General features: G+C 42.9%; 1 protein-coding gene across 20 annotated transcripts in view; it reads right to left on the bottom strand.

Moving 5' to 3' along the window:
* Positions 1 to 22,791, bottom strand: part of LOC18423446 (coiled coil protein) — a 47,061-nt gene that overhangs the window by 4,788 nt on the left and 19,482 nt on the right. For all 20 annotated transcript variants that reach the window (XR_002282640.2, XR_016043228.1, XR_016043227.1 and 17 more), the window contains 2 exons: positions 12,737 to 12,776; positions 12,196 to 12,620 (listed from right to left, as the gene is read on the bottom strand). Coding sequence is in view for 16 of the 20 variants with exons in the window: in XM_011628635.3 (XP_011626937.1) it covers positions 12,196 to 12,620; positions 12,737 to 12,776 (465 nt within the window). In the remaining 4 variants the exon portion in view is untranslated. The remainder of the gene's footprint in view (positions 1 to 12,195; positions 12,621 to 12,736; positions 12,777 to 22,791) is intronic.

The raw sequence follows: 22,791 nt of genomic DNA, 5'->3' as shown, positions 1-22,791 counted from the left end.
AAGGTCTAGCTCACTCCCTCCCCTTTATCCCCCATCTGGAAGCAGGCCCTTATGTATGCCCCTTCTGTCCGGTGACACACGGCAGCCCGGGCCTGTCTCACTGCCGACGCCTTGTAGCGTGATCGATTCAATGTCCCTAACACCACTTGTGGCCCCTCCTCTCCCCTCTCTTCCTCCCTTTGACTCCCTCCCTCTACTCAAGGAGACATTAATCAAGTTTTAAAGATTATGGACTTCCATTATGATAGCCTTGAAGGCCTTTTGCATGCCTTCTTCGAGGCAGAAGCTCAAACGCAGTTTAGGGTAAGCTGCAAAGGAAAGGGAATAATGGAGATCTCTAACCTTTCTTGTGATATTAACGACAAAACCGGTCCCTCTTAGAATCCCTTGCTACTCATGGACTCCTCTCGCAAATCTCTAGCCAAGTCCGCCCATTCGGATGGTGTGTCCCTTAGACGATCTCCTAGACGCATCGCCCCCCCTCAAGCTTTCCTCATTATTATTCTCGCGTGAAACATCAAGGGTTTGGGACACCCCGATCAGCACAAGGCAGTGTGCGATCTCAGCCATAAGTACTCTCACTCTCTTCTTGCCCTCACTAAAACTAAGCTACCTTTGCCCTCTCTTATGTTGTTTCGACAAGTGTGGGAATAGAAACCTTGCCAATGGGAAACCCTGCCAGCCTTTGAGACATCAGGAGGAATTTGGGTCACCTGGGACCCAACTCTCCACACCTTAGTCTCAACCCACTAGCCTCTTTCTCAGTCATTGTGGTCATGTCTAGAATCTTCGATGGCTTGCCTTGGAAATTTTCAGCAGTTTACGGCCCCAACATTGAGAGCTTAGGGAGCACTTTTGGGCTGAACTTGATGTTGAGGCATCCCTTCCTCACCCCTCATGGTGTTTAGGTGGCAACTTTAACATAACACGTGGGTCCTATGAACGTAACTCTAACTCCAAGATATCTCAGGCTCAAGCTCCAATTTATCTCCAGGAACAACCTTATAGATGTTCCCCTCCATGATGGCCTTTTCACGTAGTCCAATCAATCCACTTCTCCTTCCCTCTCCAAATTGAATGGATTCCTCTTTAGCCCTCAATGGAATAGTGTATTCCCTGGATCCCATGCCTCAGTTCTACCCAAACCTACCTTCGACCATTGCCCCATCATGCTCAACACCCTCCTGGTCACTAGGGTCCTAGACCATTTAGATTTGAGATGTTCTAGCTTATGGAAGCTCAACTCAATGCTCCTATCCCTCTCTCGTGGGAGTCACTCACCACTTTGACCTCTGGTTGGGCGGGTTTCAAGCTCCAACACAAATTAAAGATGTTGAAACACTCTTTGAGAAACTGTAGCCGACAACTCCCTGGAAACTTCCAATTTAAAAAAACTCACCTTTAATCCATTTAGGACTGGGACAATTTGGAAGAAAACTCATGGCCCTATTCACCATAGAAAGCCACCAAAGACTCAACTCAAGCTCGATTACCTTTGCATGCTCAATATGAAAGAAATCTTTTGGCACCAAAGGTCTAGGATGAAATGGCTCAAATCCGGGGACCTCAATAGAGCGTTCTTTCATAAGATTGCCAACTGTAGAAGACCTGATAACTCTATCACCCACATCAAGATCTAGGAAAGTATTTGCGAACTACCAGACCAAGAGGAGAGATCCATCTTAGAATACTTTCGAAAGTTGTTCTTTGCCCGTTGAAATTCTCGACCCTAGATGGAAGATCTCTCCTCTCTTTCTCAGGAACTGTCCTCGGGCCTTTCTTCCTCTCTTTTCTCGAGGAATTCCACGAGCGAGGCATTATCCATAGGGCCATGAATGCCATGTTCATTACCCTCTTTCCTTATCTTGAGGGGGCATAAGAATTGAAGGACTTCTGCCTATTAGCCTCATTAATAACTCTTAAAATATCTGATCCAAGGTGCTGGCCTCCAGGCTTAGAGAGGTGCTCTCTTACGATCACGTTGATTGGTCCCTTCTCAATGTAATCCTCGAGAGTTCCTCCTTCTCGGTCTTGATCAACGGCTCCACTAGAGGACATTTTCCTTCTTCCAGAGGCCCTAGACAAGGGGAACCCCTATCCCCATTTCTTTTTGCCATAATTGCTAAGGTCTTCAGCCAATCCACCTCTCTCATATGTTTCAAGCCGGTCTGCTGCACAGCTTCAAGAGTGGGCCTCAAAGCCCAACCATAACTCACCAACAATACGCGGATGACCCCCTTGTCTTCCGCAAGGCCTCCACTCAAGAAGTCGACTCCCTTTGCCTTTTCCTTAAATGCTTTGAGTTTGCCATCAGTTTCAAAGTAAATCTGGCCAAGTCCAAGATGTTTGGGGTGTCCTTATCCCTTCAAGATACCAAAGAATGCCAACCAAATGGGATACCAAGCAAACACTTTGCCATCTCAATATTTGCGCATGCCTCTTTGCATCGGCAAGCCTAAGACTTGACAGTGTGCCCACATTATCGACAAGTTTGATCACAAATTTGCCAGTTGGAAGGGTCGCTTCCTCTCCCAAGCGAGAAGGCTAACCCTCATCAAAGCTACCCTAGCCAACATCCTAGTCTATCAGATGTCGCTTTTGTGCATGCCAATACCTATTATCCACCGGCTGGAACAGCTCATGAGGAACTTCCTTAGGTTGGGGGAGAGCAACTAGAGGAAATTTCATCTCTATCTCTTGAAAAAGGGTCTGCTCCCACAAACACCTTGGAGGTCTGGGCATCCGTAGTCTCAAAATCCATAATATAGCACTCCTCAGTAAATGGTGGTGGCGACTCACCACTCAGAAGAACCACATCGCCACCACTCAAGAGAACTACCCTTGGATGCAAGTACTATGGCACAAATATCGCCTTCAGCCCTCAGATAGAGTACCAAATTGCCAGGCATACAACAATACCTCAAGTGTTTGGAGGTCCCTCTTGACCTCCCTTACCTCTTTCAAAGACGGTTTTCGTTTTCACCCTTGAGAGGGTCAACAGGTTCAATTCTGTTGGACCTTTGGTTTGGTCACATTCCTCTTTCAAGACCTTTTCCCATCTCTTTTTCTCCTTGCTCTCAACCGTCTTCAACTGCGACAGACTACTTCACCATCTCGAGCCCCTCCAAAGCTTGAAACCCTACCTTTAAAAAACCTCTCAAACCTGGAATTTGCTGAATTCCTTCATCTCTCATCTCTTATTCAATCTATTTTTCTCCATCCTTCCGGGGTAGTCTAGATTATATGGTGTCCACCCCCTACAGGATTTTTCTCGGTCTCTTCCTTTCTCCTCAAGCTCATTCAACCCCCCACCTTCCCTCTCTCCAACCTCCATCATTGCCTAGGCATGGTCCTCCATAGCACCGCCCAAGATCCAATTTTTCAATTGGGTGGCCCTTTTTGAAAGAGCTCCCATGGTCGACTAGCTGCAAAGAAGAGGACTGCATATCCCCAATAAAAGCATCATGTGCCGCCTTGACAAGAGAAGCAACACACACTTCTTGATCCATTGTCCGGTGGCATGGTATCTTTGGGGTCCCCTTCAACGGTTCAATTGGAAATGGGTCACCCCTCAACCGATCCCACTCCTTTTCAGCTCCCTCCACCCACTTCCTTGACCCAAATCTGGCATCATTTTATGGAAGGCTGAAGTAGCAGCCGCACTGTGGACCATCTGGACTGAGAGGAGCAACCGTATCTTATGTGGCGAGAGCTCCTTGTAGAAATTACTTGATAAGATTCGGACCCAAGTTACCTTTTGGGCAACCAACCACAAGTATTTCAAAGGAGTCTCGCACTCTGCCTTCTTCCTCAACGGGCAGGCCCTGTTCCACTCAAGGCAGCTGCAAATTCCTCGAGCCACATGCTAGAGGCCACCTGAACCAAGCTAATCTAAATTGAATTTTGACGGTTGTTCTCTTGGCAACCCTAGCCCCATAGGTATAGGCGGCCTCATCAGGAAACACGAATGCCAAACCCTAATTTAATATTCCAAATTCATCGGTCATGCTGATTCCCAATCAGCGGAGGGCCTTGCACTACTCGATGGCCTCAAACGCTTCAATCACTTTTCGAGCCCAACTCTCTTGGTAGGAGACTTCAAGAATGTTATCGCTTGGGCCTCTGGCTCTACACCATGCCCATGAACTCTCACACATATCTTCATGTAGTCATCTCTTGAAGGCATATTTGGCGAAGGGACCCTTGTGTTAAGAGGTGGAAGCCCAATTATGTGTCAGAAAATGGGATGGATTTACGAGAAATCTCATTCAGTTAGTTATAAAAGGAGTAATGAAAGAACTTACAAAAACATGAAGGGCGACGCACAAGCGAAAGCACGAGCAGCCAATAGCACGGCCCTCTCACATCCCCATGGTCAGCACCACAACACTAATCCCTCTTGATACAGGCGGGTACCATCCTTTTTGCCGTGGTTTTTGTACGGAGCTTCCAGCCCATGGGACGCTTATTTTTTGTATTAGGGGTGCCCATTTTTTTATAGAGCTCCTAGCTAGTGGGGAGCCCATTTTTTGGTAGCTTGTACTTCTTCTTTTATCAATACAAAGTTAACAGTTTACTTATAAAAAAATCCTTGCTATTGCACCATTGATTCCCAATCTCAATTTCCCGCTATCCTATAAGCCACGTACAACTCTTCATCTAATCCCAAACTCTATCCCTAATATCGGCGGTGTTCATAACCCCCCCAACGCCTTCACGAACGTAGAATGGTGCACAATCCTCCCAACTATCTATCGACTTACCTTAATCCACCCAATCCCCATGACCCAACAGCCTTCATATCACACCTTCCCCTCACCACTCCCTCAGAGATTCTCACATGCCATTGAGCTCCCCACCCAACCTGCCATGCTCCATCCCATGATGGTCAGACTTTCTCCCACTTGACCCAAGATGAGTCCATGAGGTCAATAGTTCCTTAGGACCAAACTGAGGGTATAGTCCATCCTTCCCCTGCCCATCCTCCTCCAAAATCCAAGGGCCCCATGTTATACCTCAACCATCCACCTATTCAGCTCCATGATACCCCTCCTTCCTATTGACCCATGAAAGGCACACGTACCATCATACCACAAGCACCCCCCCCCCCCTCTAGGCCCTTTATCCCCAAACACCCTCTCCTCCAACCTAACCCTTTCCTCCTCCATACTTGCATCTTCCTCTTACCACCTCAGTAAACATAGGTCTAACTGCCATCCACCTCGCTCGATTATTAGAGGCAACCAGAGACTCCTGATCCTTAGAGACCTTTGTCCTCCAAACCCTAGACTACAGCCCCTGGCCATGATCCACAACCGCTCCGATCCCATTGCTCCCACCCCACATCTCTAGGACCTACCTTTTGATGACACTCCTGGCCCCATCATTGTGCCGCCCTTGGCCCCCCCTCTCTATGCCATTTTATCCTATCAACCGTCGTCTCTTTGCAAGGTGGCCCCCGATTCCCCTCCCTCTTTAACTCGTGCGCCTAATCCCATTTATTACCCACCTACCTCCGCCCACTTACATTCTCCCTCCATTCTTCCCTCTTCCCCCTCTATCATCCACATGTCTTCCCTCTCACCCAACGTCCTTATCTTCTCTCCCTCATCATCCTTACCCTCAGCCCAATATCACCGCCCTCCCTTGGGCCCCTCGCTCATCGATGGCCCTCTTGCCTATCTCTCCCCTTTCTCCTTGGATTATCCACTACGCCTCCCTTTCTCGCCCTCCTCTACTATCTTGTCTCCCGTGGCCCAAAACCCGCCGCCACCTTCCCTCATAGCTGCTCCCCCATCATGGCAGCCGCTTCTCAAGGCCTTCACCTGCCCCACCCCTCCCCTAATGCCTCTCTCTTCGATCATTCTCCCTACCCCGCTGTCATTTGGCCTCCCAAGGTCCAAATACCACCACCACCCCATGCTATTGCAGCCCCTTCCTAAGGTCTGACTCCACCCCCCCCCTTTTGATGCTTCCCTCTTCGGTGAGACTCCTCCCCTTCCTCTACCTTTCCTCTTTCCTCAATCCCTAATCTAACACCAGTGGTCCCCCTCCGCTTCCCCTCCACCCCCTTCTCCCTGCAACCCATCCCGGCCCCCCTTCCCTTCTTCGTTCGTTGAGCCCTCAGAAGAACCGCATCCCTCTTCACCATCTAGTTGCTCTACCACCTTTCTCCTCCAGCCGGCATCATTCCCCTCATCAAACCCCTCCACCCCGATGGTCTCTCGAAGGTGTTCCAACTCCCGCCAAGCTCTCGCCCACCCAGTGCCTGCAACCCCTCCACCCCATCTTACCTACAGTCGCTCATTTCTTTGACCCATCACCCATCTTCAGGCAACCTCGCCTCTCCCCTCCCCCATCCCCTTTCTTCCCATGCACCTCTCAACCTACCATTTTTCTTCTGCTCCTGGCCACTTTCGCACAACTTTGCACCCCTTCCTCCTCAAGCCCCTTCTCCCTCTCCTCCCATCTTCTGGTCCCATCCAATCGCTGAAACCCAATTTCTTTTCCCCTCCCCCATACCTAATTCCCTTCCTCCCATTATAGTTAACCCCCCACTCGTTACTCCCTCAAACATCCCAACCTTATACTCGACCCCTTGCCTCCCTCTAACCTCCCAGTGGCCTCTGTTGCCCTCCTGCAGACCTAAACGGACAGCCCACCCTACAAATCCCCAGTCTAACCCCTCCCCTTCTTCTAGCAGATCCTCTGCACCATCTGTGGGCTCCAGCTTTGTGGCGGCTATGGATGATGCGCAAGGCGATGTCAACAAAGTCATGAAGGCCATTGGCTTCAAGTTTGACGGCTTGAAAGAAGACGTCGAGGCCTTCTTCAAGTCTAATGTCCAGAGCAGGTTTAAAATAAGTAAGAAAGATCAACTACGACCCAGGTCTACCTCCCTCCCCCTGTGATCCCTCTTCGTCCTCGTCTGCTCTTCGGAGCAACACTTCCAGACAATCCTCTCGACGTCTGATCCAAAAATCTTAACCAATGAAGTTATTGGTTTGGAACATCCGTGGCTTCGACACTCCTCAGAAGTGCAATTCCATGCGCTCTTACTACTCAAAATTCTCCCCCTCCATCCTCGCCCTTATAGAAATTAAATTGTTGTTTCCCTCCCTGCGGCAAGCCCGATAAGTTTGGGGCCGAAAACCCTGCCAATGGGTGGCCCTTGAAGTAAAAGGGGCGTAGGGAGGTATCTGGGTCATATGGGACCCATTGTCCCATAGACTCACCTCCTCCTTTATGGGCCCCTTCTTTGTTACAGTATCCCTCACTAGGATCATTGATAATTTGCCGTGGAAATTTTCGATCATCTATGGCCCCAAGTTTGATAGCGACAGGCCCCATCTATGGAATAAGCTCCACAATATTGCCTCCCAACCCCGTCCAAGTGCTGCCTAGGATGGGACTACAATGTCATGTTGCGGTCATTTGAGAGAAGTGTTTCAACAAGGATCACTCCTACCATTACGGCCTTCTCCGACTTCATCGCCCACCATGACCTGATTGATATTCCCCTTCAAGGAGCCATCCATATCGAGTCTAACCACTCTGCCTCCTCCCCTTCTTTCTCTAAATGGGACCGCTTTCTCTGTAGCCTCCTATGGGACTCTTCATCTCCAGGGACCCACTTTCTAGCCCCCCCCCAAAACCACCTCAGATCACAACCCCTTTTACTTGATACCTTACCGGCCAATGGTGGCCCAAAACCTTTATGTTTCGAAATGTCGTGGCTTGAGGAACCAAGCCTCACTTCCCTCATCCCCTCCTGCTGGTCTTCCTACTCCCACAATGTACAGGGATGAGCGGACTGCCGCCTTCAAAGAAAACTCCATCTCCTTAAACTTTCCCTCAGAACTTGGAGTAGAAAACTTCTGGGTCAATTCCACACCCAAAAAAATAACTCCTTAACTCCATCCATCAGCTCGACCTCACGGAAGAGGCTCAACCCAATGAATCGTTCCTTCGCTTCGAGTTCAAATTGGACTTCCGCGACACTTTGAGGAAAGAGGAGATTCACTGGGCTCAACGGTCGAGAGAAATGTTCAAGAAGGCGGATGTGGCCACCTAGACAGTCAGAGGTCTGGGCGGCCTAGGCACCAAGGCAATGCCCAGACACAAAGGCGTCTTGGATGATTCCTGTTTTTTCCAACCTAAGTTGCAGTTCAAGACATTTATCAAAGTGATTTACAATTGACGAAAAGAGTACAATAAATTAATAGAGCTACTCATGGTTACTGTCACATGCAAAAAAGTAAATCCTTCCATTTTTTGGTTAAACAATAAACTAATATAGCTACTCACGGTTACTATTACATGCAAAAAGCTTTTTCGTCAAGTGGCATAAAAAGTCTAATCCTTCCATATATTAATTAAAATTGAATTAATACTATTTTTTGGTTCACCAATAAATTAAATAGCTACTCATGGAATTAATTTACGTAAATAAAGGTGAAGTCAAGGCGGTGCCAAGGCACTCGCCTTTTACTCCGCCTAGGAAGGTGCTTAGATGGACCCGCCTAGAGAGGATACCGCCTACTCCAAACCTAGGAGGTTTGGAAAAATGATCGCCTAGGCGGCAAGGCAGCCGAAATTTCGTTCACTAGTCGAGAGTTAAATGGTTGAAAAGCGATGATCTTAACACGACCTTTTTCCATAGGATCGTTAACTATATATGAAGAGATAACACCACAACTCAAATCCAATACCAGGAATCCACCCTCAACCAGCCACACCTCATAGAACAGGCCATTATAGAATACTTCTCTAACCTCTTCAGTGCTCCTGTGAAAGCCCCCCCTTCCATGGACAACCTTTCCTTCAACTCCATTCCCCCTAATCAGGCCATTTGACTAGAGCGCCCCTTTACCAAAGTTGAAATCTTACCATCAACGAGCTCGGACAGGATCGTGCTCCAGGTCCCGACGACTTCCCAATAGCCCTATTCAAAAGGTTCTGGACCTCCATCAGGGCTGATATGCTTTCCTTTTACTCTGAGTTCGAGAATCGTGGGCTTATTCACAAAGGTAAGAATGCTTCTTTCATTGCTCTCATCACCAAGAACGAGGGAGCAGAAGACCTCAAATATTTCTGACCCATTAGTCTAATCAATAGCTCCTACAAGATCCTATCCAAGGTTCTGGCATCCAGGCTCAAGGTTGTCCTAAATTGGGTTATCTCACCCCACCAAACTGCCTTTGTCAAAGACTGCCAAATCCTAGATGGGGCTCTAGTGGTGCATAAGTGCATCCATTCCAGAATAACCTCCAAAATTCCAGGTGTCATAGTCAAGTTGGACTGAGAGAAGGCCTATGATCATGTGGATTGGGCCCTTCTTAGAATGGGTTTCGACAATCGTTGGAAAACGTGGATCAATGGTTGTATAAGATACCCCACTTCCCAATCCTCATCAACGGCTCTCCCTGGAACTTCTTCCCGTCTTCCAGGGGGCTTTAGCAAGAAGATCCCTTATCCCCCTTCCTTTTTGCCATAGTTGCGATAGTTTTCAATAAATCAATTTCGAGATTGTATCAACAAGACTTGCTCGAGGTCTTCAAGAGCAACAGGCTTGACCCCACCATCACCCACCTCCAATATGCCGATGACACATTAGTCTTCTATGATGCTTCCACCCAACAAGTGGATATGCTACTTTTTTTCCTCAAGTGTTTCCATTTTGCCACAAGTTTCAAAGGCAACCTTACCAAGTCCAAGATGATTGGCATAACGCTTGAGCACGAGCCCACCAAGGCTTTCGCGGATAGACTGGGTTGCGAAATGGACTCCCTTTCGTCCGGTTACCAAGGCTTGCCTTTATGACACGGAAAACCCGAAAAGAGTCTGTGGAGCCACATCATCAACATATTCGAACGCAAGTTTGTAACCTGGAAGGGGAGATACCTGTCCTCGGTAGGATCTCCCTCTTCAAAGCAACCCTATCCAATGTCCCCATCTATCAAATGCCCCTCTTCCAGATGCCGGCCTCAGTGGCCCAGGGACTCAAGCAACTAATGCGCAACTTCCTGTGGTCAGGCGACATCGAAACTAGAAAACACCACATTATTTCCTAGTGTAGGGTCTGTATGCCTCGCACCTTGGGTGGCTTAGGGATCCGCAGCCTCCCAAAAAACAACCTAGCTCTATTAGGTAAATGGTTGTGACGAATAACCACTCAAGAGGCCAACTATGGCATCGGGTCCTCACCCATAAATACAACCTCCAATACTCCAACTGGTTTGTCCCTATGAGGACCACCCACTTGTCCTGGGGTTTCTGAAAATCCATTAGCCATTGCCTCCACCATTTCAAAACCCTCACTCGATTTCACCCTAGGATGCGCAACAAAATCAAATTCTAGGAACACCTTTGGCAAGGTGCCTCTTCATTTCGCTTCCGATACATCAAGCTTTTCCGTCTAACCAAGACTCCCGAGGCCTTGGTTGCTGACCACTTACTACTGGTGGGCCACTCAAGGGTGTGGAACCCTAACTTCTGTAGAGACCTTAGGGATGACGAGCTCCTAGCCTTTCTAAAACTCTCTTCGATCCTCCACTCCTCTCCGCCTGAGGGCCTCGACCGTATTCTCTAGTCTCCTACCTCCTCGGGATCCTTCATTACATCACCATGAACCCCCTCATCATCCTCATCACCCCATCCTGCACTGAGCTTGGATGTCTTTCATACCCCAAAAAATACAGGTTTTCAATTGGGTTGCTTTGTCCAAATGAATGCCGAAAGTTGATCAACTTCAATGACGAGGAACACAAACTCCCAACCACTATCCCATGCGTGTCCAGGATGGGATTCCTTCATTGCTGCTTCCCCACACACCTTTGGGATGATCTGCTGCAGTCGTTCGGATGGTCTTACGTCACTCCCGAATCCATTCGTCAGCTCTTCCTTTTGTCACAGTTTCTCCCCTGGCCTAAGGCTAGAGCTATCTTTTGGAAAGCTTTCGTGGCTGCTACAACTTGGTCCATTTGGTTAGAACGCAATCGAAGAATTTTCCAAGACAGGCCTCACATTGGCTCACTCTCAAGGAGACAATTAGGTTCACGGTCATCTTCTGAGCTACTAAGCACAACCACTTTAAACATATCTCCTCCACTGATTTCCTGCTGAATTGGCACTCAACGCTGCTTCTCAGCCCCAGATCTGTTCCATGCTCTTCCCTTTGGCAACCTCCTGACCCCATGAAAACTAAATCCAATTTCGACGGATGCTCTCTCGGCAATCCAGATCCAACGAGCGTTGGTGGTATTTTCAAGAATCATGCAGACGTCAACCTTTTCTCCTATGCCTCTCCCATTAGCTATGTGGACTCCACCACTTTGGAAGCCCAAGCCCTTTTGGAAGGCCTCAAATCCTTCGACCCATCTTGGAGCACTGACTTGGTTGTTGAGGGCGACTCAAAAAATTTCATTTCTTGGGTCTCATGCGAGGCCACTCTCCCTTTGAGACTCACTGCTACTTTTATGAGATTTTTGACATAGGGAAGTATATTCGGGTCTCATGGACACATATTTGGATCATCGCAAGACTCACCATAGAAGACCTTTTCTTTTCTTTTCTTTTACTTTAGCATTGTATCTTTTTGTGCCTATAGCATTTTTTGATCCTGCCAGGAATTGGCCTTGACATGTCCTTCATGGACAGTATTTTTTGTACTTTGTAATTATCTTACTTTAATACCAAGTTAACGACGAAAAATTTCTTTTAAAAAGTGCTATCCAGAGTAGGAGGTGAATACATCTGATTATGAATCAGAGCTTCCTGTCCACATTACTTTTAGGATAATCCATGGTATGAAGCTATTTATATACTTATTCTTATTTATTTGATTGGTAATTAAAATGAAGCACATATCAAAACACCACATGCTTAAATCATATGTTTATCAATATGAAAAATGTCTACTAGTGAGAGACCCCATATCCACCATGTTATTATCTATGCAATACTAATGACCAATGAGGCTCTCCTCATACCAACAAAACGACATGAATTATACCAACAAACTTCGAGAAGCAGAAAAATAAACTCCAAGAGTAGCTAAGCATGCACAGAAAGCATTAGAAAATTGACACAATTGATACAAGTTAAAACATAGAATGAACATCCAAAATCAAGAAATACAACTAGTAGTCTTTCCAGTGGATATGGACACGACGAATGAAAGCTAACAGTACTCACCATTCTTTTGCTAACATAAGGCTGCAAGGTAGTAGATTCCTTCGTTATGCTATCAAACTTGAATAATTTGTGTCTTTCGTTTTCAAACTCTTTTCTGGATTCCTTACGTGAACCTGATTGCCAAACTCTTCCAAAATTAGGAAGCCAATCAGCATCAAAACTACTAACAACATCTCCACTTTTCTCTTTCACAAGCTCTGCCCTTCGTTTTTCTGCCCATGCTGCTCCCACTCTTTTGGGATTTCTTATCTTGTGAGATGGGCGCATCTGATTCGGGATAGACACAGAGTTGTTCATAACCTCTGCTTTTCCAACTTTGAGGTCGAGTTCATGTATTTCTAACCATGGAGGAGGAGTACCAGACTGAACTTTTAAGACTGATTCTTCAGGAAGTGAGGGAGAAATCTTGGTGACATGCTGCAAAACTAGAAAACACAAAAGAAACAATACTATCACTCCATTACATGTTCACATAATTGTCTATATGTTGCAATCTGGTAGCCACAGTCCATGAAATTGTACAACTAAAACCAAAGCATACCTCCGGTTCCATTCTGGGCACTACTAGGTAGTCTTTGAACCTGGTAAGCAAATCACGAAAGGCAATCAAGTGTCAACTACCATCACACAAGCAAAGCTAAATTATTGCCAAATTAAGCAATAATAGTAAATCACTTAATGTGTTTACAAGACAAGATATGGAATTTTTCTGCATTCTCTACAAATAAAAAAGAACAGAAAGAATTCCAAACTAAGCCTCCATGATAAAGGTGCTACACACCGTAATATAAAGGTTATAGTCATCTGTACATACGAATAAACTAGTGAAGAATGTTTTAAAAGCATGATAGTGAGAAGAATAGCCTTCAGCAGCATATGCAAGAGAAATGTTCATAAACCCCCTCCTTTGAGGAACAAAGTTGTTTCAATTTTATTCTTTATTTCTACGAGCAGAAAGATCCTGATAAATGTAAGGCCTAGGAGAGGGTTTTTTTTTTTCTTTTGGGGAAAAGTTAACTTGTATTGTATAGCCAAATTGGATGAGTACTGAGTGAATTGTACACAGAATTTAACGAAAGCCACTTGAGAGCTTTTGTACAGCAATGAAGGGATTCAGGTAAATGTAGAAACCGTCACCTTGTGAGCCTAAGTGTAGTTGTTGGTTTTGCTTGTTTTTTATTCCTTTTTTATCCCCCCCCCCTTGGGTTAAAGAAGATGGAGTGGGGATCTCAAGATTGAAATATTTACTTTAGGGTATATTCATCAACCCCTCGACATCATAATGTTTCTGGATATTATGGAATTTTTAGTCATTTTGATCTTAAAATATGTTAAAAGGGTCCATGACTTGTTTGCTTGACCAAAATACTATCCCCTAAAATCAAGATTGGCCATACTTATTCGAATCTGGTAAAATTCAATTCTGAATTGAATTTGTGAGATTCAATTTTTACGTCTTCCACACCCAAGGGATGTGGTTCCTCCCTCTCTCTCCACGAACCCAACCCCTACGCATCTTTACCATGTCTCTCTCTAAGAGACGTCCTAAAACTCTCCTTTCGTAAGTTGGCCTTACCATCTCTCCTAACCCTAATCCACCTCTGCTTTAGAAGTAAACCATGTCGCCACAATAAAGTTTTCTCTATGCTGAATAAACCATTTTGGAGAGAGAAAGATCAGAGAAAGTGGAACCAAAGCATAGTTGTTGCATGTCTTAGGATTCGTTATCCGTACAATAGGAATGACTACGGACGAGATTCCTAGTTTTTGAGAAATGTGTTTCAACCGAAATAGATCCAAGTTTCATCCCATATATGGAATCGAGATTCCGTCCTCCCTGGAATCGAACAGTGATTTAAAAAGCGGACCGCCCATTGCCTGGGCGGCCACCGAGTCAGTACAGATGGCCTAGGCTCATCACCCAAGCCTAGGAGGCCAAATCCCTAATTCTACTTATACTGTTACACAATTATACTTATACTGTTAGACTACAGAGACTTTTTTCTTTCTACTGGGCTCGCCCGGGTTCTGGGCACTCGCCTGGGAGCCCAGCGCTTTGTGAAACACTGGAATCGAGATTTCCATCCCCCCTGGAACAGACACTCCAAGAGTCAAGATTCATTAATATGCGGTATCGAGTTTTCGCAATCAATTGAATCGAGTTCCTGACATATGTGAAACATAGATATGTTGCTGTTTCGAATTGTGATTCTAACATATTTGGAATCAAGTTTCTGAAGTATATGGATCAAAGATCCATGCCAGTTTGAGATCGAGATTTAAAATAATATGGACTATGGAATGCGCTTGACAACCCCTACTAGGAATCGAGATTTCATTTTTATGGAGAAGGAAGCCACATGCACATCTTGAGCCTCATCAACTTTAGTACCTATATTGGATGTCTCTTATTAGAAGGTTTCCTATTTTAAAGTGATTGTGTTGACTACTGAACTTACGGTCAACATATTCAAAAGACAAGTATTTCTAAATTCTGATTGACTTCATTATTATAAAGACAAAATAAAATTATGTCTATGCCATGGTTTTATTTTTAATTATGTGTTGTATATATCAGTTATATTTTAAATTTAAAGTAAAGGCCATCCATGGTGGCACAAGTAAAACAATGACACCTGCAACCACTAGAAGCATTCAAAGGAAGATTTATACTCCAATCGACGTGGAATCAAGATTTAATCTTGGCTAGAATCTAGATTCGATATATTTGAAAACGTCTACCCACAATTAATGGGTTCAAGTTTCTAAAGATGTATTGGACTGAAATTCCGAAATTAAAGAATCGAGCTTCCTTAGTTCCGATAAATGGTTTCTAAAGATGTGTCGAATCGAGATTCCAAAATTAAAGAATCGAGTTTCCTTGGTTTCGAAAAACGGTTTCTATGGAGATTCCTTAACAGAAACGCGGAAAGGGGTTTCAGAACCGGAAACGCAAGGTCAGTGGATTCCGATAACTATGATCCAATGTCATGAATTAACCTCTGTTTAAGAAGAAAGCACATCATTCATCAAAATAAGGCACTCACTCATCGATCAACCATTTTAGAGAGAGATGAGAGTTAATCAACCTTCAATGTGTTAATTCCTTCCTGCTCTCTACAATTCCCCTCTCTCTACATCTTTTCTCGCTTTTCCAAGTTTTCTGACGAAAATCACGCCTTGAAAGCATCAGAATATGTTGATTGTTTGAGAAGGAAGAGACTGATTTGTAAGGATTAATCTAGTGAAAATGGTGATTGAAGGGGATATTGAGAAGGAAGAGACTGATTTCAAGGCCTAATACCAACTGATGAACCTAGCTCTAACACCAACTGATGTAGTGAGAAAATAATAAATAAATAAATAAATAATAATTAGTTGAGAGAATACACCCTCTATCTGGGTCTTCAAGGGAGTCCACCCCAAGATATTTTTACAAGATCAAATCACTTGATTTTATTCTCTAATAACCTTCTTTCAAGAGGGACGACTTTCCCTTTTACATGCAAACACAGAGAACTAATAGAGAAAAATAAAAATAAAACCACGAAATACTCTCTTCCCCCATGCCTCTCTCTACCCAATCTCTCCCTCAATCTCACATTAAAAAAGTGTACCATATGTCCTAAAAACCCAACCACCTAATCCCTTATATAACGTTATTAAAACTAAGTATATCCCAAAACACCCAATTGCTAATCCTAACCATAAAACAACTCACACCCCAAAAAGAAAAAAACAAAAAGATTTCAATGCCCACCATCGTCTATATCCCATATGAAAAAAAATATCCTAACCAATAAAATAAAAGCAAAGAGTAAAAATTTAAAAGTTGAATTTTCTAATTTTTATTTGCATCAATTGTATCTTGGATCTCCAAGTGGACAGTTGATAGGCTCAAAAACATGGCCATTTGTGTAAGGGGCCAGAGGAGTTAATGCAATAGGTAGAGTTTAAGTGCTGGGTTGGAGCCAGCTGTAAAATAAGCATACCTGGGTGGGCGAGCAACCGGCTTCGTGTTGGTGAAGGAGTTGTTAGGATTTGGGTCATCCACATGGGAAGATGGACAGTTGGGGGCCCAAATGTGGTAGGTAACATGGCACTTTGGGGATCACAAAGTCCAAAACGGGATGGTGGTGAGTTTGCAGGTCATGTGGATCAATCTAGTGCATCGAAGTAAAGATTTCTTATCTTAAAAAAACGTAAAACCTTCTTGTGATGGGTTCGCTTGATGTCTTTGTCATCTCAAAGTCAACGGGCAGTGCTCTAGGGGTGTGTCATCAAGGGACAATCTTGAGTTAGTATTTTTGGTTTTGTAAAAATACTTGTGTAATTAACAATAACACTATTTTTTGTGTTGGTTTTACTAAGTTTTTAATTGGTAAGAGAGAAAAATGTGTGGGTTTCAAGTGCCATATGAAACGGAGAGTGTGAATTGAGTAGTATTTAAGTGTGGAAATTCTCATACCTTATGTTCTTACAATAAAGGTGAAAATGTTCGTGCATGTACGGAGCACGTGAAGCTTGCAATATGCACACGCGCATATGCCAGACACACGTTGCACTTTACATGCTCGCATCAACACATGAGGTACCCCTCGCCCGAGCACGTGTGCAAGTCGAGCTAGATAACATTTACAAATGGCGCATGTGAGACATCCAACAGTCACTAGTTGTTGAAAACATGGAGGCTTGAAACCAATCACAGTCGTCAAGATTAAGGTCAGTGCATGTAACAATTGATTGTGGTGGTGCATGTAACCACTTCAACAGTAAATACACAACCTCTTAGAGCTTTATATATAAGGGGTCTTTTTTTCCATTAAAAAAGCACAATATGTGCATCATTATCTATACGAATTTCTTGAGAGCTTTGACACCAATCCTTCTTTCTCTCTATACTCATTTTTCTCACTCTCACTCTCTAAATCAAGTTTTCTCTCCCTAAGAAAATAAGATTCAGTGTCAAAGCTCTCTAGACATTCTTTTAAGGAATGGTGTACATTGTGTGCTTTTCGAATGGGAAAAAAAACCATCATATAGAGCTCTAAGAGGCTGCATATTACTGTTGAAGAGGTTACATGCACCACAAACAATCAACTATTACATACACTGCCCTCAATCTTGACAACTATGATTGGTTACAAGCCTACATGTCTTTAACAGCTAGTGACCGTTGGATGTCCCACATGTGCCGCAACATGTAAAAAATTATCGAACCTCGAGCCTAACCCACACACGTGCTCAGGTGAGGGGCATCTCATGCGCCTATGCGAGTTGCGAAGTGCGAAGTGCAAAGTGTGCCATCAAGTGCCCTTGGACCCTGACACACGCACGTGCAAGCGTGTGTGTATGCTTCGTGTGCTCGGCATATGCACCAACATTCTTACCTCTATTCTAAGAACATGAGGTATGAGAATGCCCACACTTAGATACCACTCAATCCACACTCTACTCTTCAATGTGCAAGTAAAAACCCACACCTTTCTTTCTCTACATATTAAAGACTTAGAAAAAACCACACAAAACATAGTATTACTTTGAAATACCCAAGTATTTTTACAAAATAAAAAATACCAACATATCCTCCACCACTTCAAAATAACATGAAAAACATAAGAAAATACATATTATTTGCATACCATGAAGGTATCTTTCAATTTGAACATTCACTTAGAGTATATACTATAAAGTCCATCAAGTACCATGGCAGCATATAGCTTTGAATCAGGTTGCTTATCCAACAGACTGGTAGTATAACTCACAAATAATATCCAACTCCGGTGTCTTTTAGTTGCCAGTACATTTCAGGCCCCGTGATGATATCCCGATTTCATAAGTGCTCTAGAGACGAGTTTCATCTTATAAGAAGCGATCTCACTTCCACACTTGTACAGGTGTGTCCATTAAGAGTGCCCATGTATATAAAACACTCTGACTTATGAACAGTCCATAAACAACATTAAAAGCTCAACCTACTAACAAACACATCTTCACTAGACTTATCCACCATATGGATTTCTTTAGAAGGGGTGTTCGTAATATTTTGACGTCTAGTGACCAAAGGAATGATACGTACAATTTGTTATTACCACATTGAACTTAGAATTTTGAGGTTAAAAAAGACTAGGTTGGATTCTCACTATATATAATTATTTTATGAGCTCTAGCCCCATTTCTTTTTTACATGTTACAAATGTCATCCCTTGCAAGGCTTTTTGTCAAAGAATCAACCAAATTTTCCTTTGATCTCACGCATTCTACACTAATCACTCCATCTCCAATTAACTTAATGGAGTTTATGCCTTCGCCCAATGTGCAAATTTGCCATTACATACGTCAGTACAAGTTCTCAAGTAGCTTGATTATCATAATATATTGTGATCTCAGGTTTTGGTTTTGGCCATATAACAAGTTCTCAAACCATTCTGCCTCTTTACCAGCATAGTCTTAATCAATAATTTTGGACTCCATAGGAGAGCGCAAAATACACGTTTGTTTATTTGATCTCCATGGCATCGCACCACTTGGTAGCGTAAAAATCCATTCAGATATCGATCTAACACGGGTGAAGACTTTCCCTTAACCCGTTGTATATCTACTAAGTTTGCCCACAGTATATGCAATGTCAAGCCTAGCGCTGCTCATTACATACGTTAAACTACTAATCACCCTGGCATATTCTATTTGAGATATACATCTCCCATCATTTTTTTTAAACTTAATGAGGCTCTATTGGGGTAGAGACTGCCTTACTATCAGCCTCTCCCAAGTCCTTCATATCAAAGTTAGATGCCACGCACACTTTATAGATTAGTGCCAAAAATCAGCATACCTTTTTCTTTTTGTTTTTTGATAGAAATTAGCGTAGCATTAAAGAGAGAGAGGTACAAGAGTAAGTATATATTGTGAGGCCCACAAGCGAAACCTCAACAATATCATGGTCCCTAAGAAGAGGACCTACAATCGCTTCTAAAGTCGCTCTACATCGATCAGGCTAGCAGCAGAGATAGGGCTTATATGAGTACGCATTTACAAGAGCAGACAGAAGGCAGAGGAGACAGTTTACAGAATAGTGGGGCTTATATAAAATCAGCATATCATCTATATATAGACATATTATGACACATAATTTATTTTTATCAACCTCATTTCTCTTAAATCCATTTGACATCAACACATTGTCAAATTTCTTATGCCACTGTTTTGGTGCTTGTTTAAGTCCATAAAGAGATTTAACAAATTTATAGACTTTGTTCTCATGCCTGGCATCACAATTACTTCAGGTTGTTTTTTTTTTTTAGAATAATTCCTTCAGGTTGTTTCATATAAATTTGTTCACCTAAGTCACCGTTTAGGAAAGCGATTTTTATATCCATTTGATGTATGATTAGATGGTTAATAGAGGCTATTGCTAAAAGCAATAGTCTAGTAGCAATTCTTGCCATAGGAGCATATGTATCAAAACATTTGTTTAAATGCTTTGGCCACCAAATTTGCCTTGCATTTATTTATATAATACGTTTTCTTTCAAAAATTCATTCACAACCTATAGGTTTAGGAACCAGGTGGAAGATCTACAAGTTCCCAAGTTTTATTTGCAATTATGGAATCCATTTTGCTATTTATTGCCTCTCCAAAAAATTGCATCTGATGATACCAAGACTTCACTTAATGATGTAGGATCTTCCTTCACATCTGAGACTATAGGTATTGAATTTAGTATCTTATTTTGATCGGCCTCAACTAGATAAATATAAACATTTCGGCCAAAGCTATAAGATGGATCACTTCTAATTGATTTACTTCTTGGTTCGATTTTCTCATCGTCATTATTTTCTTTGGGTTCTTCATCAATATTTTAATCAATCTCATGATTATTTTCATTTAGTAGACTACTCATTCTATCTAATTTACTTTTACAAGTGAGATTTTCAAAAAATTTAGCATCTATAGATTCCACTATTGTGTTAGAATTTAGATCCAAAAATCTACATGCTTTACTATTTTGTGTAAATCCTACAAACACACACTTAGTGGTTCTAGGTCCTAATTTATTTCTTTTAGGATATGGAAATCTAACATATGCAAGGCAACCCCATACTTCAAGAAAATTTAAAGAAGGTTTTCTATCAAACCGAAGTTCATAAGGGGTTTTATCACTCTTTTATATGGAATTCTATTCAACAAAAAGTATGCTGACAATAAAGCTTCACCCCGTAAATTTAATGACAAAGAAGAAATTGACATAGCATTCACCATTTCTATCAAACTATTTTTACAATTAGAAATCAATCCTAATTTATTTCGTAGAAGCAAAATTAACATGTCCTAATCTACCATGCCACACATTCTAAGAAGTCACAATATAAGTAGAAGACTTAATTATTTCATTAACCAAATCAAACTTAAACATCCCATCACAAGAGTAACCCTTTCAAACAAACACATCATTTTTGGTCAAAATGCGTTTGTGAGACCCAATGACCATTTTAAAAACCTTCTTATTCAAGACAGAGCCCAACACATTATTCTTGTCATATCCATTAGTACACATTTTCCAAGGTAAAAACCTTGCCCGAACGATACTTTAGTTCCACTGTACATTTTCCAAGCACTTTGGCCATAGCTTGAGTTCCAAGTTGAACTGAATTTTCAAGGTCCTAAACAGATCTCTATTATTAAATACATGAATAGTAGCGCCGGTATCGACTCACCATCCATCATCTTTATTGAACACGTTTACTTTAGCTATCATTGACACAAAATGTTCATCAATGGATATATTCGCTTGGTTTCTAGGCTTTTTAGGCCCCTCTTGGTGTTGGCATTCTCTTGAATAGTATCCTGGTTTTCCACATACAAAACAGGAACCTCGTCTTTTATTTTTGTTAGCATTAGACTTCTGATCCTTAGAATTATCATTCTGGACCTTAGGAAAGAAATGCTTCTCGTTATTTTGAGCATTTGATTTATGTTCAACAAGGTTTGCCATGGTTTGTTTTTCCATATTTTCATCTTTCTTTTCCCGAAGTCCATTCTCTTCTTCAATTAGAAGAGGCCTCTAAAATCAAACTAAATCAAGGTCAACTTTCTTGTGCTTCATTTTCTTTTGATACTCTTTCCAAGATGGGGGCAGCGTGTGAATTATAATGCCTACTTAAAAAGACTCATCTAACTTAATACACAATCTTTAAGTTCATTGACCACACGTTGCAATTCATATACTTGAGAAAGAATTGGCTTGTTTTCAATGAATTTGACGTCTAGAAAATTAGAAATGAAAAAACCTTCTGTTACCGGACTTTTCTGTAAGATATTTGGTTTCAAGAAGCTTCCATAACTCTCTCACCGTCGCAACTAATGCATACATATTGCATATAGGATCTGCCAATGCATTGAGAATGTGGCATTTGCAGATGTAGTCATTTTCCATCCACCTTTTCTAAGATTGAGTTTGCTCCTTGGTGGAATCTTCAATTGGTGGTGGCAGTTTTGGCATAGATTCAGTGACTATGTAAGCCACCTTGAGAGTAGTCAATAAAAAGATAACATTTCGTTGTTGTCTTTTGAAATTCATTCCGTTAAAAGAGCTCTAGCCTTGTGAAATCACGGCTATGGCAGTCTCCATGTTTTCACCCATGAAATATCGTCCAAAAACAACAAGGAATTCATCCTTTTTATTTGCCCCTATTTCACCCACCGATTTCTACCATCTTGATAGTCCAATAGTTCAACAAAGGGAGTGGTTGGCTAAAGATAGCTTGAAGGAGAGGGAACGATCGAGGTGATAGCAATTGCTGTATCAATCACAGGTTGGGTGCAAAAGAGAGGAAAGAGGAGGGGGGGGGGGGGATTGAGAGAGAGGAATTCTTGCGGTAGGCATCATGGGAGCGCAGAGATGGGATCAATGACTTGTGGGGCAAGATTGAACTAGGCGGAAATTGGGGATCTAAGCTAGACAGCTTTAAACTCCAGTTTGAATTTAACTTTGAATTCAAATTTGAGGCAGACTTCGAGGGTCAAAGTTTCCAATATTTGTTTGCTAACATGTATCTATTTAACTTCAAAGTATTCGCTATTACTGATTGACAGAACTCCATTGATTTTCGACATTGTCGATCCTTTTGCCAAGTCTTTGGGACCCCTCTATAGGGGTGGCAATGGGGCATCTTTGGCCCTGGTCTGGATAGGGCCGGGCCTCGGCTGGCTCTATGGGGACTAAGGCATGGCTAGGGCCAAGCATGACCCAGCCTGTTGCCATCCCTAGCTCTCTAATCTACAAAGTTGAAGTCTTTCTTATTGCAATCTACCATCCTTCATGGTCGTGCTTTCACGTTCGCCCTACTCCAGAGGTCAATGAAAATTGTTGTTTTCCCCTCATGTGTCCCCGATGACAAACCAGGTTGTCGTGCTCTAACTCCATTTGGATCAAGAACCAAGAATGACTAGCACATGTATTGATGAGTTTAGGTACGCAAGGGAATGTGGTTTCTATCAGGATCAGGAGAGAACCCAAAGGTAGAGAACCCAAAGGTAGAGAACCCAAAGAACTCCATTCTACCATGAGGAAACCTCCAAAGATGCTGCCTATTG

The sequence above is a fragment of the Amborella trichopoda genome, chromosome 10 (assembly GCF_054954075.1).
Source record: "Amborella trichopoda isolate Santa Cruz 75 chromosome 10, AtrichopodaSantaCruz75HAP2 v2.0, whole genome shotgun sequence".
Classification (NCBI taxonomy): domain Eukaryota; kingdom Viridiplantae; phylum Streptophyta; class Magnoliopsida; order Amborellales; family Amborellaceae; genus Amborella; species Amborella trichopoda.
The sequence above is the reverse complement of the archived record's forward strand: the minus strand, read 5'-3'. Positions and strand labels throughout refer to the sequence as shown.